Below are 16,398 nucleotides of genomic sequence, written 5' to 3'. Positions count from 1 at the left end.
ATATGAAGCCCTAACCAAGTTGTGCAAAGTGTCTAAACTACCCAGTAATTTGAATTGTAGTGGAGGAGACCAGAGACGGAGTCAGAAATATATTTGTTCCACCATTTCAATCATTTCTTTTGAAGAATGTGAATCTAAAATGTGAAGAATGTGAAGTCTGAAAATACATTTGTTCAATTTTTAATAATTTAGGGTATTTATATTGGGGGGGGACAAATACCGTGGTGTGTTTTCAGTGAACGTGTGAAGTATAGACAACATTATTGTTGGGAATTAAGTTTAATATTATTGTTTTTTTAGCCTCCAGCCTCCAAACATGAGTACAAGTAGTGCTAAAAATGTTTTGATTTGAACAATTAACTGTCGTTTATTAAAGAAAAAGGTCCCCTATAATATTCATCTGTATTTTTTCATTGATGAAAATAACAGTAGGCTTGTACAGTAGCCCAGAACAGACAAACTAAACACTGGCTCTAAATAAGACCTCTCATATTTTTTGTGAGTTTTATGGCCACCGTAGATTCTTCTTCGCATTTTCTTGATTGAAGGGGCTTCAGTTGATTACAACCTCACCTCTAGATGCTACTAAATCCTACACACTGGTCCTTCAGTCGGTTATTTGTCAGACCACTTCTAGTCCTAGATAAAAGCACAGTTATAATCACCTTACCATCTGCAGCATTGACGTTACTCACACATTATAGTTGTGCTAAGCTCTTACACTAAAGCTTCTTAATACACGATGTAAAGTATGACGACGGTGCTGCACAACACAAATGAATCTTTTGGCTTTTTGCCTGTATTTACTGGAGGACGTTAGTTTGAGAGACAGAAGCCTTTTTTAGGCCAGACCTATTCAGTGTGTTAAGTGGAAGAGAGAGATGACCTCATTAGCGAAGAATGCTTTTAGGCCTGAAAGCAGAAATGTGGGGATTGGATCTGACGGGAGGACTTTTTTTAACCTCACCAATTGATCTTTTTTTCTTTTTTTTGAACAAATGTGTTTATTGATGTTTCAAGCTTTACATACTTAAACACACTTACAGAATTTCTTTTCTCTTAAAAGCTTTAAATTCTTTTGTTCCATATCTGAGTAAAAACAAAACAAAACAAAAAAAACCAGCATGAACAGAGAACCTGTCGGCAAGGTGGTTCCTTATTCTTACGACAGTGCCAGAGGTCCGAAAGTTAAAATAAATGATAAATAATAATAATAATATTGATAATTATGTATAAATAAGATTGAGTAGAATTACCATGGTGAGTGATACTTATGAAATAAAGACATAACAAAAACAAAAACACACCCTTTTACTTTCGAGGGTCCAGGCCTGTAGGTGCCTATATGATATTGAATCACCTAGGTGTCCTGGAATGTTAGTCCAAAGTAAGTAATTAGTGGGTTCCACCTCTTCTCGAATAAGACCATGTCAAGGTTGAGCTTTGCCGTTATTTTTTCCATTATATATACCCTGATAAGTCACCAATTGATTTTTTGTTGATGTTTGTTGATAAAAAAATCACTGATATGAAGTGAATGTGATTAAATATTGCTGAAATGTGAGTCATTTATCCTAATATATTATTTTTTTCTGTTCTGTTTACAAATACATCAGAATGAAGAGAAGCGAAACCTGGAGCTCGGAGGCCATGTGGGCTTTGACAGTCTTCCCGACCAGTTGGTCAGCAAATCAGTTGCACAGGGATTCTGCTTTAACATCCTCTGCGTAGGTACGTCTGAACCCAGGAGGAGCTCTTAATCCAAAGTCAGTGCTATCACCATGACATGTATTAATGTGGTATGTGGAGCATTAAGGTGGAATTAGTCTTCCACTCATCTCTCTCTCTCATCTCATTTCATTGTCTCTCTTTTTTTTAAAGGGGAGACCGGGATAGGCAAGTCAACATTAATGAACACTCTCTTCAATACAACATTTGAAAACGAGGAAGCCAGCCACTATGAGAGTGAGGTGCAGCTACGCCCACAAACGTACGATCTGCAGGAGAGCAATGTCAACCTCAAGCTGACCATTGTGCACACTGTAGGGTTTGGAGACCAGATCAACAAAGAACAGAGGTACAGATCTACAGATTCTTGCATAGCGTTTGTTTGAACAAGTTACTGTCCTGTGCAAAGGAAGGAAAATACAGAACCTTATTAAAATGTCACAGAAAACTTCAACGCTGTTTCGATATTCATCTTTAAAAAATCACCCAGCTAGCAATAGAAAAAGCACCAGCTATTAATCTTTTCCCCTTCTTGCTCTGGTACTTCCGCCAACACACTTACACTGTATGGAATTGAGGAAGAGATCTGGCCCTGCTTCTGGCATTTGAATTGGAAGGGAAGAAAGGGAATATGGGAATGACTGGTAGAACTAATGCAGTCTCAATAGACATTTGAGTGCTCCAACAGCAGGGAGTTAAAAAAAGACGGCATTTTTTTGGCCCTAAGACTGTAGTCGCAGAGTTTGTAACTAGGATACTGGAATGTTTCTCAAACAAGGAAAAAGCAATGTAAAGTTTAATGTTCATTTACGGATGAAATGATAATCATCTTTTATGTCTGTGCTGTTTTTCTGTGCAGCTATAAACCCATTCTTGAGTATATCGACACCCAGTTTGAAAAGTACCTTGAAGAGGAGCTAAAAATAAAACGCTCCCTGTTTAATTGCCATGACACGAGAATCCACATCTGCCTGTATTTCATCGCTCCCACCGGACACTCCCTGAAGTCGCTTGATCTCGTCACAATGAAGAAACTGGACAGCAAGGTGACAATAGAATCTGGCACCGTGTATTTCAGCAACTCTTCTTCCTCAGTCTGTCACTCATATAATGTTTCTCTATGCAGGTGAACATCATCCCTGTTATTGCAAAGGCAGACACAGTATCCAAGAGTGAACTGGACAAGTTAAAGATCAAGATAATGAGTGAGCTGGTCAGTAACGGAGTGCAGATTTATCAGTTCCCTACAGAGGATGAAGCTGTTGCAGAGATCAACTCCTCCATGAATGTGAGTCCTAGAAACACACAGACACATAGTGCAAGTATCCTATGTATTTTACAAGATAATATACATTCTTACTTTCTCTATGACTGTATTCTTACAAAGCATCCACCCACCCTTTGGTATTGTATTACTAGTAATAATGTAGTAAAAGTTTTAAGAGTAGGATTCTTTAAGAAAGAACTTAAGTAGCACAACATAATTCATGATTTGAATACAAAGTTGACATATGTTTAAATAATGATATTTTGGATTTGACAGCAGTAGCATTATTTTTAACCCAATATTTTCAAACATATTGTAACAATATCAGCACTATATGTTACAGACTCATCTTCCCTTTGCTGTGGTTGGAAGTGTAGAAGACGTTAAAGTAGGAAACAAGATGGTGAAAGCAAGGCTGTACCCCTGGGGATCCGTCCAGGGTGAGTGCGCTGAATTGATTTGACAAGCATCATCTGTTTAGTCAGATGCCTGCTGCCAGACTATTATTAGTTTTTCCGTTGACATATAACATGATAATAATGATTCTCTGTTTTTCTGAGCACAGTAAGCACTGGGTTGTCATTTAGATCAGACTTTTGCAAACAGTTAAATGATAAAGCTTCTTTTCTTTTCCAGTGGAGAATGAAAACCACTGTGATTTTGTGAAGTTAAGGGAGATGCTACTGCGTGTGAACATGGAGGATCTCCGAGAGCAAACTCACGCTCGACACTATGAGCTCTACCGTCGCTGCAAGCTAGAAGAGATGGGTTTCAAGGACACGGACCCCGACAGCCAGTCGTTCAGGTGAAATTAGGGGTAGCAATAATGTAATGCATCTGGACAACTCACTTCAGTGGAACTGCCAAAAAAAACCCTGCTCTCTTATGATGTTAAAACTGTGCTGATAAATAATTTTATTGGTAAAAAAGCACACATCAAAAACTATGTTTACATGATTTGGTGAGATGTAAATTAATTAGTGTTCAGATGGGATTATATAATATCATCAAAGAACCACCAACACACCCACCCTGGACTAAATTCTCCCCTGAACATATCTGGACACATCCATCTCCGTATTAAAAAAAGAAAATTGGACATATTTGGTGTGAAATAAAAGGGAATAGATAAAATGATTAAACATGACAAAAAAACAAGAAAGCTAACAAGCTGAAAAAATAAAATGAACTACTGAAATAAATATACTGTAGAAGAGTAAAATAGTAAATAAAGTTCTTGTTTTTGACTTATTGGACATAAACGGGGAAAAAAAGCTGTTCTCTGTTTTTTTATCACCTGATTGGAGCTTAAACGAAAAGTGTAAAGCTGTATGCATCTATTTGGACTCTAGTTTAATTATTCATCAATCAGTATAATTAATTGATGTATTTGGATATATTTTTGACTCATCCCTCATAAATTAATCTTGAGATGAGCCACGTCCATCTATCTACTATTGGGTACTAACTAGCTACTAATTTCAAACTAGTGATTCACTAAATCAGGTTGGATCATTTAAAAACAAGGGCTTGACACTAATGAAAACATACCTATACATATTATATTTCATTACTGCCAATAGATCCTCTTAAATGGTACACACTGGACCTTTAAGTAATATGTAAATCAGTTGCTACCAAATATCTGTAGTGCTGTCTAATCAAAATAATTGATCAACTATGTCAACAGGAAGTCACTCTACCATCACAAACTGTATAATAACCACCATATAACAGTTTTAGGGAGTTTTAGGATCAACAATCCTTTGTAAATGTAGCTATGACCTAAATATGCATACATACAGGAACATGTCAGAGGTCATAGTATTTATGTCATTTAGAGTGAGGTGAAAATATCCATTATGCAACCTAATGACCTTATTTGGCCATTTAATCTAATGTTATATGTCACAAAGTTTTGCAATTTATATAGTTTTATTTCTATGATATGTAACTTAAAATTTTCCCAGTTTACATCATTATTAACCAGCATTTCGATCAAGTGTCAGCTCAGGTGTCAATCATATTACTTATTTTGGTCTTCAGTCTGAATGGGTCAAATGTCAATAAGCTATTTTTGTTGCAGAAGTTATGCCTGAAAGTTCCCGTTGCTAAATAATTTGTAAGAATTAAGCTCTAGGTAAAAAGTAGTTAGTGAAGTACATCCCATTTTAATTATGTGATACATTAATCCCCATGTAGTAAAAGTTTATGTTAAAACCAAGCTAAGTTTAAACTTATGATCAGCTGGAGCAACCACCTCCTGGATACTAATCCTGTCCAAATAGTGCATTAGACTGAGCTTAACATTGCTTTTATGCCTATCTTCAGTCTTCAGGAGACATACGAAGCCAAGAGGAAGGAGTTCCTTGTGGATCTGCAGCGCAAAGAGGAAGAAATGAGGCAGATGTTCGTCAACAAAGTGAAGGAGACAGAAGCAGAGCTGAAAGAAAAGGAAAAAGAGGTAAAAATTTACATCCTCATAAGACAATGACTCATTGAAAATATACCATATTTTGTTTGTCTCTCATTGAGCCCTGCCCAAACTGCATCATCTCTAGCTTCATGAGAGGTTCGAGCAGCTCAAGCGGATGCACCAGGAAGAAAAGAAGAATCTGGAAGAGAAAAGACGAGAACTGGAGGAGGAGATGAATGCCTTCAATAGAAGAAAGGTTGCAGCTGAGACACTGATGGGACAGGCCCTCCAAGGCTGCTCGCAACCATTCAAGAAGGACAAGGACAAGAAGAAGTAAGTCTCTTTTCTGTATGTATTGGATTTGTGCTGCTGCTCAAGTGATTTTTTTTGTACCACATGGTTGCCAAAGCAAGCATTAATGCTGCTAAATAATAACACTGAGATCTCTCGAGCTATTCAAGGATAAGTCAAATGTCACACATACACTATATTCACCAGCCATGCCTGTGTATTCTCTAAGCCACTCTATGTGTATTTAAATGGACAGAGGGGAGAGGCGTACAATGTGATTAATGAGATAGTGTTATCTTCCCAGAAGCCACGTTGGCTCGGAAACTGATACAGGGACAGATTTGGACTGACACTGTGTCCCCAGACATAGTAGGAAGGGTCACAGCTTGCATGACACAGCCTGATGCTTACTTCTCTGCAGGCTGACCTGCCAGACTGTATCTCAGGCAGGGGCACTTATATTCACATTCGACTGGACCCACCGATGCTCACGCCGTGTGCAACGTGGATGATTCTCAGGCGTCCAACAAAGAACCGTAATCATTTCTGCAGGTGGAAACAGTATATGTCAGGATCAGTTATGTATGCTCAAAACATACACAGTTTGACACTCAAGATTAGCCTTGAAAATCCACAATCACAAAGATATCTCAGTGATTAGTAAACTAGAAACAAATGTGATTAAATGAAAGCCTAGTTCCTTCAAAAATGTTCTCTATTAATGGCAGCTTGTACTGGCTTTAAAGCCATACCATGTTAAGAGTACCAAAGGCATTAAGCCAGTATAATGCCACACAGGAATGAAGATGTGACTTGGTTTTTACTGCATGTTTTACTTCTGAAATACTGTTGCTGGTGATTCTTCTAGCTGTATTAGAAAAAGGCGTAAATACATTATTACATATCTAAAAATTAAAGAATAGCTAAATACAGTAAATAATTTGCTCAAAAGGAATGTAGGTTCAAATCTGGGCAAGTTAAACATTAAAGGCACAGCTGATTTGTTTTACAAATTGAAAGTGAAAGACTGGATTCATTTATCTCCACAAATGGAGATTCTCTGTACTGGTCCGTCTCACCAGGCAGCATTAGTGTCAGTAGATTGCTGTATTCAACTATTATTGGTGGTACAGTCTTGGTTGGTTAGCTGTGCTTCAGACATGGTTTCAGTGTCATGTGTCTTGTTGGATATGACCTTATAGACAGTTTAAACCATTGGTTTAAGTGATTGGATTGACAGATATCTCTACAAATTCAGTTTTAATCTGATTTCAGTTCAGCTATATGGCCTAAATCTGATTTGGCGAAATCCAGATATAAATATTAAAATGTCAAAAAACAGGAGTTGTTAGTAGATGTTACAACCCAATCACTGTTGCATTCCCATTTCATTCATTTATTCATTTGATTTATACTGCACCTCAAATCCCTCATTTTTTTTTATTTTTTTCCATATTTTGTCTTATTTCTTTTCCCCTTTCAGTTGATTTATGGATCAAACATCCAGGGAAACCAGGAATGTGTCTGCCATCAGCATGGGAAAAAGAGACTGTCATATCTGACATTACTTCCTGACACTGTATGTGTGGACATAGTGTCACAGTGACAATGCACGTATGTGAGCCTGAATAATGTGATGGCTGTGAGCCACTGTGTACTTACGGATCAAAAAGGTAGCTTTGCTCAGTTTATTTAATTTGTCCCTAATGCTGACTCTGCTAGACACACAATCCGTGGACTGTTTTCATAACATGTAGCTTGTGTTGTTTTATGTTCCTGCCATGAATGTGTGTTCATCTCCTGTTGTGAATTAAGGTCTCTGTTTCTCAGTTAGAAAACTTAATGGAAACAGAACGAGAGTTTCAGTTACTAACTAAATTGAACTGATGGTTGTGAGTTATATTATGTTATTAACATTTGCATTAGCATTTGTGTATTTGTACATGCAGTTATTTACAAGTTGGATGGTCTCCAGTAGGGTTTTTTATGTCTAATGTGAATAATGATAATTGTTTTTTTAATTGTTGATAGTTTGAAGATTATTTAATTGTCTAACATCATTATATGCAAAATAATTACATTTATTTACAGTGAGTCTGAGTTATTTATATTCAAATAAATAAAGACAATGGAAACCCGAACATGGCATCAGTTCATCTGTTGGTCAGCTGAACACATTCAGTTCTCTGAATTCCCTTCACATCAGCCATTTCTATGATTCAAAGCATTTCAAACCTGTTGACTCCATGACACCAAACCATGGTTTTGATTGGTTAACAGTTGTTATCAGTGTTTCTATAAAAGCATTCATTCAAGTTTCTGTTTTGTTTTTGCCTTCAGTCAGTGGCAGCAAACATGACAAATAACAAAATGCTTATTAAACTTTATTATCCTTTGCACCGAATGTTAGTATATGTAGAGTTGCTTGTTCAGATAATCATGACATGTTTTTTCTTTCCTTTTCATAGCTTCTTTAGTCTTCCGTCTGCGTGCTCCTTAACCTCAGGAAGGAATTTGAATTAGAAGACTTTCTACCACGTCAAAAGATCACAGACTAACAATCAAGTATATTATTTTTACAATGTGAATTTTATAGAAATGCACTTACCATCCCTGGAAGTGAGTCAGCCTGAAGTCTTCCATGTCTACTAAACTCTCCTTTAAGCTTTTAAGCAGCGCTCTGTAGCATGGTTTCTGCATGGCTCCTAACCTTCATTCCTATTAAATACCTTTATAGCCAAAATCTCCGTTTGTACTCAATGTGCTACCGTCTTTCATCTGTCATGTTATGCTTGTAGTTTTGGACTGATGACAATTTACACTGTGAAATATATATTATAAAGTGACATGATATTGCTGTTAAATGTTATGTGGATTGTACATTGTTATGATTTAAAAGCACTTTAAAATGCAGTCTGACATGCAGTTTAAAATGTAGTCGCAGTACAAATACTATATAATCATTGTAAGAGGCCCCCTATCATACTAACATGTCAGCCCATATGTTGTGTCAAAAAAGACCTACTTAGTAAGTATTTCATAGTTTTAAAACTGCAAAAACTATACTGTTAATACCTGAAAAAGCCTGGATGTATATAAATTCAGGATTAAATCTCTTAATGTTAGTCGATCTATGGTGGGTCTGTCTGGACCAGATTTGCAGATTTGTATATCCTGATGTAATAAAGAGTTACTTTATTGAAAACGCGCCTTGTTCTCTTTATAATTGCACTTTTGGACAGAAAGCCAGACAGACAGAGAGCAGATTGTGGCATTTCTGTGGTCTCAGCAGGTTCAGGTTCCTTCCAGACTGTTCCAGAAACCTGCCAGTAGGCGTCCATTTACAAAGAAGAGGAGACCGCATAGTGGGATCATGTCTGGCCTATGAAAACAATCGGTATATTACATTTTAAGAAATCCTGCACAGTTTTACATTAAAATATTACTAAAAACATTGCTGTGTTACACCCCCTACCTTAATGTTGAACACCTTTTATTGGCCTCTATTTTATTGAACGCAAAAATAGTTAATAAACATAACAATGTTAGTAGATATTGTATATACTGTGCTGCTTTACTTATGAGAGTAAAAATGATTTCAGTGTAAAAGCTTCATATAATTTTATAGCCAATATAATAAGAGAACAGACACACAAGGTTGCAATTCTGTGCCATGTCCCGCCTCCTCAACTGCGATTGGCTCTCCAGCTAGAGGGCGGGCCTTAATCGTGAATGACTGGAACGATATCCAATTAAAATGTAGAACCAGGCGCGTCACCCCAAGGATGGCCAATGACAGCTCACCATGTTTGGGCATGGGCTTGGTTTTATGCCCGCATTAAAACCTAAACTGCCCTTTTCCCCATCGCCTTACAGGGTAGGGGGTGTGCATAGGCAGAAATTAAACCTGTGCTTAAAACTTTCTTTAGTGAAAGTTCATACTTACACTTTTTTTTTTGTGAGTGTTTTAAACCTTTTTTTCACTCGCTTACTTCAAGCGTGTGTTCAACTGCTGATTTTTCACAATATATTAAAGGCAGCGTAACTTGAACTAAGGTAAGTTAACCAATCTTCTGTCTGTGTCGCGTCAATTAACCACAATGTTTGACTTAAAGTGGTGTTTGTGGATTTAAAAACCCCTCAAAGTACGCGGTTATGTGGCTGTCTGTAGCTTTAAATGAAGGTCCGCTGTGTTAGCATTGTAGCTCACGGTAACGTCAGATTAGTGTGTTATTTCCTCTCTTTTACCTCCATAAATCATCACGTTACACCGACTCAGTGCCCACAGGGTTGTGTTTTATGGTTTTAGACACAGTTTTGTGGATTAAACGGTGTTGTATCACTTGGGTTTGTTGTCAGTAGGCGCTGGGTTAGCTCTCCATTGGTGTGTATGGCAGGGACATGTCCCGACATGACTGCCTCAAACAGGGCCTGGTCCTCTTCATATGAGCCTCATGTGGAGCAGATTAGTCAAAACAAAAACTCCTAAAACAAGAGTGAATCACATATTTTAAGACTCGTATTAATCCAAATGTGATAAAGTACTCTTATGACTTGTGAGAAACTTGGTTTGACATGTCGCTGTTATGTGAAGTGGCCCCTGTCTGGGTCCAGTTGAGTCCAGTTCAGTGACAGGTGTTGGGGGAAGGCTTGTTATTTGATCACTTACACATTTGGAAACACTCCCATGTCTGACTGAGGTTCCCCTGAGCAGTGCATATCCCAGATCCAGATCAATTCTTGTTAGTAAACTACACACATTTTATATTCTGAACAGAATCTGAATCTTAATATTTGGTACCTGTGTCTGGTTTTAGTTAACAGATGCACATGTGTAACTTATTTCACTGTTATAGCAGAGTGAAGCAGTTACATTATATATTATTAGTGCCCATCACAACGTCTTATTTAATTATCTATAGGTATTCATCTAATATATGTGAAGTATTTCATATATTTGTACATGTCATATACACAGTATTCAGATTATGAATCAAAAATATTGTGTTTAAGTTTGATTCAGTGAGTATTCTTGATATTCAGCATTTCTCCTATCTGCACAGATGATTGACACAGCGACAGGACCTGTAGCGCAGCCCTTTGCTGTTCAGCTTAAGGCCATGACAGATCTGGAGGGTCGATACCAACCAAAGCTGAGCGGCCTGAGGCTCATCGAGAGCTCCCAGGACAATGGGCTCAGGATGACCGCCAGACTGAGGGAGCTGGAGGTGAAGGACCTGCTCTCTCTCACCAGGTTCTTTGGTTTCAGCTCAGACACCTTCTCACTGGCCATCAGCTTGCTGGATCGATTCCTCTCTGTCATGAAGGTTTGTAATACACGAAAAATCTAGTTCTTGTTGGCTGTGTGTACATAGTAACCGTTCTTTTCTAATCCGATTGCCATTGCTTGTTCTTCACAGATTCAACCGAAGCACCTGTCCTGTGTGGGCCTGTGCTGCTTCTACATAGCTGTGAAGTCCTCAGAAGAAGAGAAGAACGTGCCTCTGGCCAACGACCTGATCCGCATCAGTCAGAATCGCTTCACCGTGTCTGACATGATGAGGATGGAGAAGATTATCATGGAGAAGCTCTACTGGAAGGTGAAGGCCCCCACAGCGCTCCGCTTTCTCCGCCTCTTTCACAACCACATCCAGGAGCAGCTCGACGCTGAGAGGTAAGGACAGACGGTCACATCAACCTGCAGGGCTGAACCATGACTCAACAAGATTATATTTACTCCACTAAAATGTGTCTTCTCATATTTGGCTTTAAAGACAATACTAGCCGAAAATATTTTAAAGGCCAACAGGCACGGCCCTGTTTGAAATGTAGATTTTTAGACATGTGATATGTTAGAAAATCCTCAGTTCTAAACATTACCAGTGGTATAGTGTTGGATTTAAAATATAAAAGTGAACTGTCAATTTCTGTGACTAAATCTTGACACTAATAGCATTTTCTTTTTACAGCAAGAAGATCCTGAGCCTTGAGAGACTGGAGGCTCAGCTGAAAGCCTGTCACTGCTCATTTGTCTTCTCCAAAATAAAGGTAGGCCAAAATAACTGGACTGACTGTTGGAATTAGACAAATTCATAACGTCAAAGTGGAATCCAGCAGTTCCACTTTGCTTACCATTCGATTGACAAACAGCTTTCCTGTTTATAGTAATCACTTGTAGTGGTAGTCCAGGTATAAAGTAGGCCATCTGTTCAGCGTATTCATTTTCAAATGGGTTCTTAGTTTATATGCCAGATTTTTAGAAAAACATATTTACTGTGATTTTGTAAATTAAGAATCTTTAACCTGTTTCTCTGCAGCCGTCTTTGCTTGCTATGGCTCTCCTGTGTTATGAGGCCCAAGAACAACATGACCCTGAGTACCCAGACAAAATACCAGAGGCCCTGAAAAGTCTGCAACAGCAGCTGAATGTAAGTGCCAACTGTTTCCTTTTAACAATCTTAAATGTGTGTTATCAACTGAAAATCTCAGAAGTAATATTGTTCCCTTCAAGAAGTGTGTGTAGCTTTTGTTGGTTAGAGCCCAAAGATTGCTTAAAGGTCCAGTGTGTAACATTTAGAGAAGTGTTGTTTTACCTCACTACCTTTAGAATGAGCCGTTTTTCTGAGGGAGAGGATCCTCTTCTACATAGTCCACCATGTTTCTACAGTAGACGAGAACAGACAAACCAAACACTGGCTCTAGACTTGGCCTTTTGTATGTTTTGCAGCCACTGTGCACGCTTGGAATGCGAGTGGTATTCAATTAGGTTGTAATCTGCAACTTCACTGCTAGATGCCTCTGAATCCTACACACTGATCCCTTTTAAAGTTGATGTGGAAATTGGTTACCGTTGAGACAACAGGAACAGACGCTCCAGTGTGTTGCCATAATTAAAATTCTTTCCCCTGCGTGTTGTTTCTTCCCTTCAGATCAGAGATGGGGACCTGGTTTGTGTGCGGGAGCTGGTTGGAAAATGCCTGGCTGAATATGCCACCACCAAGTGCTCCAGGCCCAACACCCAGAGGCTACGCTGGACTATTTCGGGAAGAACTGCGCGTCAGCTGAAGCACAGCTACTACAAGATCACTCATCTTCCCACCATACCTGAATCAGCTTATTAAACCTGGAGCTACAAATGGGTGACCTTACATGCAGATAAATGACAACTGTCCCCAAAGCTTTCTTCTCTGATTGGATTTGAGTGATTTGCAGTATGGTCACCCACGTGCAGCTCCAGTTATTTTCCTTACAGATCTTCATCTGTGATGGTGGATTTCTTTAAGGAAAAGCACAAAATGTAACAGTTTTCCTCAAGTTTGTTTGTTGTCATTCATTGATCGAGCATGCTACATTTAATCTGCCCCAACGGCGAGTAATGCTTTGTGAGAAAGGTTTATCTGCTACCATCCTGCTAAGTTTTACTTTCCTGGTTGAGTTGCTTGCACAAGTGTACAGTATGTTCTTGTTTAAATCCGTACCACGGTGTTTGGAATTTCCTGGAACGGGTTGCTGGTTTTAAGCTAATAAGTATGGAACCACCTAGGTCCTCAGTCCACCATGTGGAAGAGGAGGGAGAAGGATTTTGTGAACAGCAAAAATGGAACCAAGAAATCGGGCCCAAAATCCTTAACTCCCACCCTAGGTTGCTAAGCTGTCCTAAATGCACACTCCTACCCAAGGTGATTTTTTTTATTTTATTTTGATAAGGCGAAGGAGCTCCGGCTGTGTCCGGCGAAACGAGGCTAGTGACGATCCTGTCATTGTATGGCTAACCATACTGTTTTGAGCTGAGATGTCATCAGCGGTTACCGATGAGTTGTTTTCACAGATTTGTGATTTAAGTACACAGAGTGAGGCACCACATGTAGTAATTGATTTCATTTGTCAATTATGCAGAGAACACTAAAAAAAATAAAAAATAAGGTCATTGCAGTGGAAATGTGGATTTGAATTTGTATTGCATTTTCTTTGCCAGTTTCCCTGTCTAGTTTGTTTCTTTTAGTGACAAATAAAATGTGTTCTCAAATTCAAACTGGCTAATTGAATACACCATCTGGTTAACCTATACACTTGTACCTTTCAATAAAACTTTATTGAAAAGCTATTGCTGTTTGCATTCCTGTCATTATTAAAAGACAACACGTCTCACAGGCTTCTTAAAACCAGACAGAACAGTTTCCATCAACTGTTTGTACAACGAGCCTGGCAACTTTCCAAATAAGTCCTTCACACCAAAGAGAAGTCGGACCAAAGAGCTGCTGTGAAAAGTGTGTTGAACAATAAAGTCACCCAGTATTTGAGTTCTTCTGAAGGCAAATATGTTTGACCTCTTGTCACAGGAGATCTGGTGAAGCCACAGTTCCCGTGCATGTCATGATGTCCTCCGTAGTGTTCATTAGGCAGAGGTGACATCTCAAGCACGCAGCAGGTTTTTTTTGATCATGGCATGGTTCACTTCTGTAAACTGGAAAAGTCTGGACCACCACCAGCAAAATTCCCAGAGATCTCTGCACCACTGAAGTCAAATCCAGGATTCTAGCACAGAGGAAGCGCAATTAATTCATTTACAGGAACCCTGTTGCCACTAATCAAGACTAACGTACATTTGCTCTGAGGATGAATTTAAAACCTGATTTCTTTCATCACTTACAGAAGTAGTTTAAGAAGCATTATTGAAGTGGACAAATGACAAATTCACATCTGCTTCACTTGTCTTAAAACAAACCACAAATAGTTTTTGAACTAACTGGTACCACTTTCTAACGAGACACACTATTGGGGGGTTTATAAGATGTAAATAATGGCTTTATTAATTGAAAATAAACTATTTACTAATGCTTTACAGAAAAGTTATTAAGAACAATTTGTTGACAATTAGTGAAACATTTCTTTTGACTGTTATGACTGAGTGTTTCTGGAAAAGGGCTGATGGCTTACTATAAAGTGAGGAGAAACCCACGAGCATTTATGACTCATGACTTGCATTATTACCAAACAGAAACCAGCTTAAGAGATTATTCACAACCTGGCAACCCAACAAGTGTTATTATACGTGGGTTACAGCTGATCGATAGAGCATGAGTAAATTATTTATTAAGCCATTACTTACATCTTATAAGCCCTTCAGTAGAAGACTTATGTATAGGAATATATAGGCATCTGATAACATCTTGGCAACAAACACTGTAGATTAATCAAACTAACCTCTCGCTGGAACCTCTCCAGTGTGAGCTTTCTTTGCATCTGGTCCTGGACCCAGGCATTGGCACAGTACTCCCCCTCCAGCAGGGAGGACCAGCAGTTCCCTGCCTCTCTGTTGGTCTTCATCAGAATGATCCGGATGAGACACTTGTCCTCTGAGCCAAAGAAAGAGGAAAACCAGAGTGAGGTAAGGATGGCTTTCGTACACTGAACGTCTAAAGTTAAACCTGAGAATGTTACTTGGGAGGTATTCAGCCTACCGAGTGTCCACGTAGCCTCGTCAGACACGGTTGTGTCAAACAACTTTCCCTGAGAGGATGTAAGAGAAGAGATTGTGAGGTTAATGTGTGCAGCAGTCAAAATAGTCTGGTACAGGTCACAGTACAAGAGAGGAATCTGAACTCAAATGTGAGCATTTTCTTTCTTTCATTTTAATCTTCAGTGAATTATGGTTTTATAAAAAGTAATAAGGAGATGGTCTCTGCTTTGGTAGAGAGTCAAGGAGACGGAGGAGGCATTTATTCCAGATTTTGCAGGTGAAAAGAAATTGAAATCAGTTGACATTGTCCAATAGACCTTTTTCACTTATCAAAGCAGGGAAAGCACAGGTGGTACATCTAACACACTTCTTCTCTACAGTGATATGTATACAAAGCAAATACGTTTTACTCTGCCAGATTTAGTTTGTTGGTCCATTAAAACGCCCTCCATTGATAATTTTAAGACAAATCTCAAGACATACATGTTTTCTATGGCTTTTGATTGTTCTTAGTGGGTTGTAGTTTTAATCTTGTATTTTATATTGTTATATAGTCCTGTTCTGTCTCTGTTTCTCCATGTGTGCACATATTTGTTATTACTTTAATTTGTTCAGCACTTTGGTCAACTCTGGTTGTTTTAAATGTGCTGTATTAATAATTTACTTTATCACAGACCAACCAAAAGGCAGATAAAACAGACACAGGCCTGTTTATTGACCCTGCTTTCTCCCTCTCTCTCTCTTTCTCTCTCTCTTAGTTCAAATAAAAAGACTGTAAGATGGGAGCTTACCTTGAACATTTCCTCCCCTTTCACATGCAGCTCGATGTCTCTGGATCCCAAATGACACTTGACCTCTTTCGCCGACGTCCCGTGAGGCACATCGACTTCAATGAAGACCTCCTCCATGGTCTGGGACCAGGAGCCCCAGGGTGTCTTGCAGGGGACGACCCCGCTCTTCTCCTCGAAGTGCACCGACATGCTGCGGCTTCTAACGTCGGCTAACTTCACTGACACTTTATATCGACTGATATTATCGGGAGCAGCTAACCTTAAAGACTCTGAACTTATCGACTCGTTTACAGGACTGTTGTTATTGATTGTTTTAGTGGTTGTTGATTGTTGTTTATCTCTCTCGCCATGTTTCTTTTTCTTTTTCTTTTTCTTTTTTTTATTTTTTATTTTTTTGCCCCTCACTCTCTCTCGAAACTTCTTCTTCTTCTTCTCCTATATGGGC

At 38.7% G+C, this 16,398-nt stretch overlaps 3 protein-coding genes across 4 annotated transcripts in view; 2 read left to right on the top strand and 1 right to left on the bottom strand.

Moving 5' to 3' along the window:
- Positions 1-8,884, top strand: part of LOC118333334 (septin-8-A-like) — a 10,056-nt gene extending 1,172 nt beyond the window's left edge. The window contains exons 2-10 of one of the 2 annotated variants that reach the window (XM_035668922.1): positions 1,617-1,731; positions 1,882-2,077; positions 2,588-2,774; positions 2,855-3,016; positions 3,339-3,435; positions 3,632-3,800; positions 5,327-5,459; positions 5,557-5,744; positions 8,171-8,884. In XM_035668922.1, coding sequence (XP_035524815.1) covers positions 1,617-1,731; positions 1,882-2,077; positions 2,588-2,774; positions 2,855-3,016; positions 3,339-3,435; positions 3,632-3,800; positions 5,327-5,459; positions 5,557-5,744; positions 8,171-8,225 — 1,302 coding nt within the window. In that variant the 3' untranslated portion in view covers positions 8,226-8,884. Of the gene's footprint in view, positions 1-1,616; positions 1,732-1,881; positions 2,078-2,587; positions 2,775-2,854; positions 3,017-3,338; positions 3,436-3,631; positions 3,801-5,326; positions 5,460-5,556; positions 5,745-7,185; positions 7,844-8,170 lie in introns of those variants that run through there. The other variant, XM_035668923.1, reaches the window with a different exon arrangement.
- Positions 8,885-9,548: 664 nt separating this feature from the next.
- Positions 9,549-13,806, top strand: ccng1 (cyclin G1). The gene is made up of 6 exons (XM_035668935.1): positions 9,549-9,758; positions 10,766-11,029; positions 11,123-11,376; positions 11,672-11,750; positions 12,020-12,130; positions 12,632-13,806. Exons 2-6 carry the CDS (start codon positions 10,766-10,768, stop codon positions 12,821-12,823), a joined length of 900 nt encoding a protein of 299 aa, XP_035524828.1. The 5' UTR covers positions 9,549-9,758; the 3' UTR covers positions 12,824-13,806.
- Positions 13,386-16,337, bottom strand: nudcd2 (NudC domain containing 2). The gene is made up of 4 exons (XM_035668950.1): positions 15,954-16,337; positions 15,164-15,212; positions 14,907-15,058; positions 13,386-14,237 (listed from the first exon to the last, which is right to left on the bottom strand). Exons 1-4 carry the CDS (start codon positions 16,140-16,142, stop codon positions 14,154-14,156), a joined length of 474 nt encoding a protein of 157 aa, XP_035524843.1. The 5' UTR covers positions 16,143-16,337; the 3' UTR covers positions 13,386-14,153.
- Between the last annotated feature and the right edge of the window lie 61 nt (positions 16,338-16,398).

The sequence above is a fragment of the Morone saxatilis genome, unplaced genomic scaffold, assembly GCF_004916995.1.
Source record: "Morone saxatilis isolate NCDOM2014 unplaced genomic scaffold, NCSU_SB_2.0 Contig22, whole genome shotgun sequence".
Lineage (NCBI taxonomy): Eukaryota > Metazoa > Chordata > Actinopteri > Moronidae > Morone > Morone saxatilis.
Note: the sequence above shows the minus strand (reverse complement) of the source record. Positions and strands in the feature narration are given on the sequence as shown.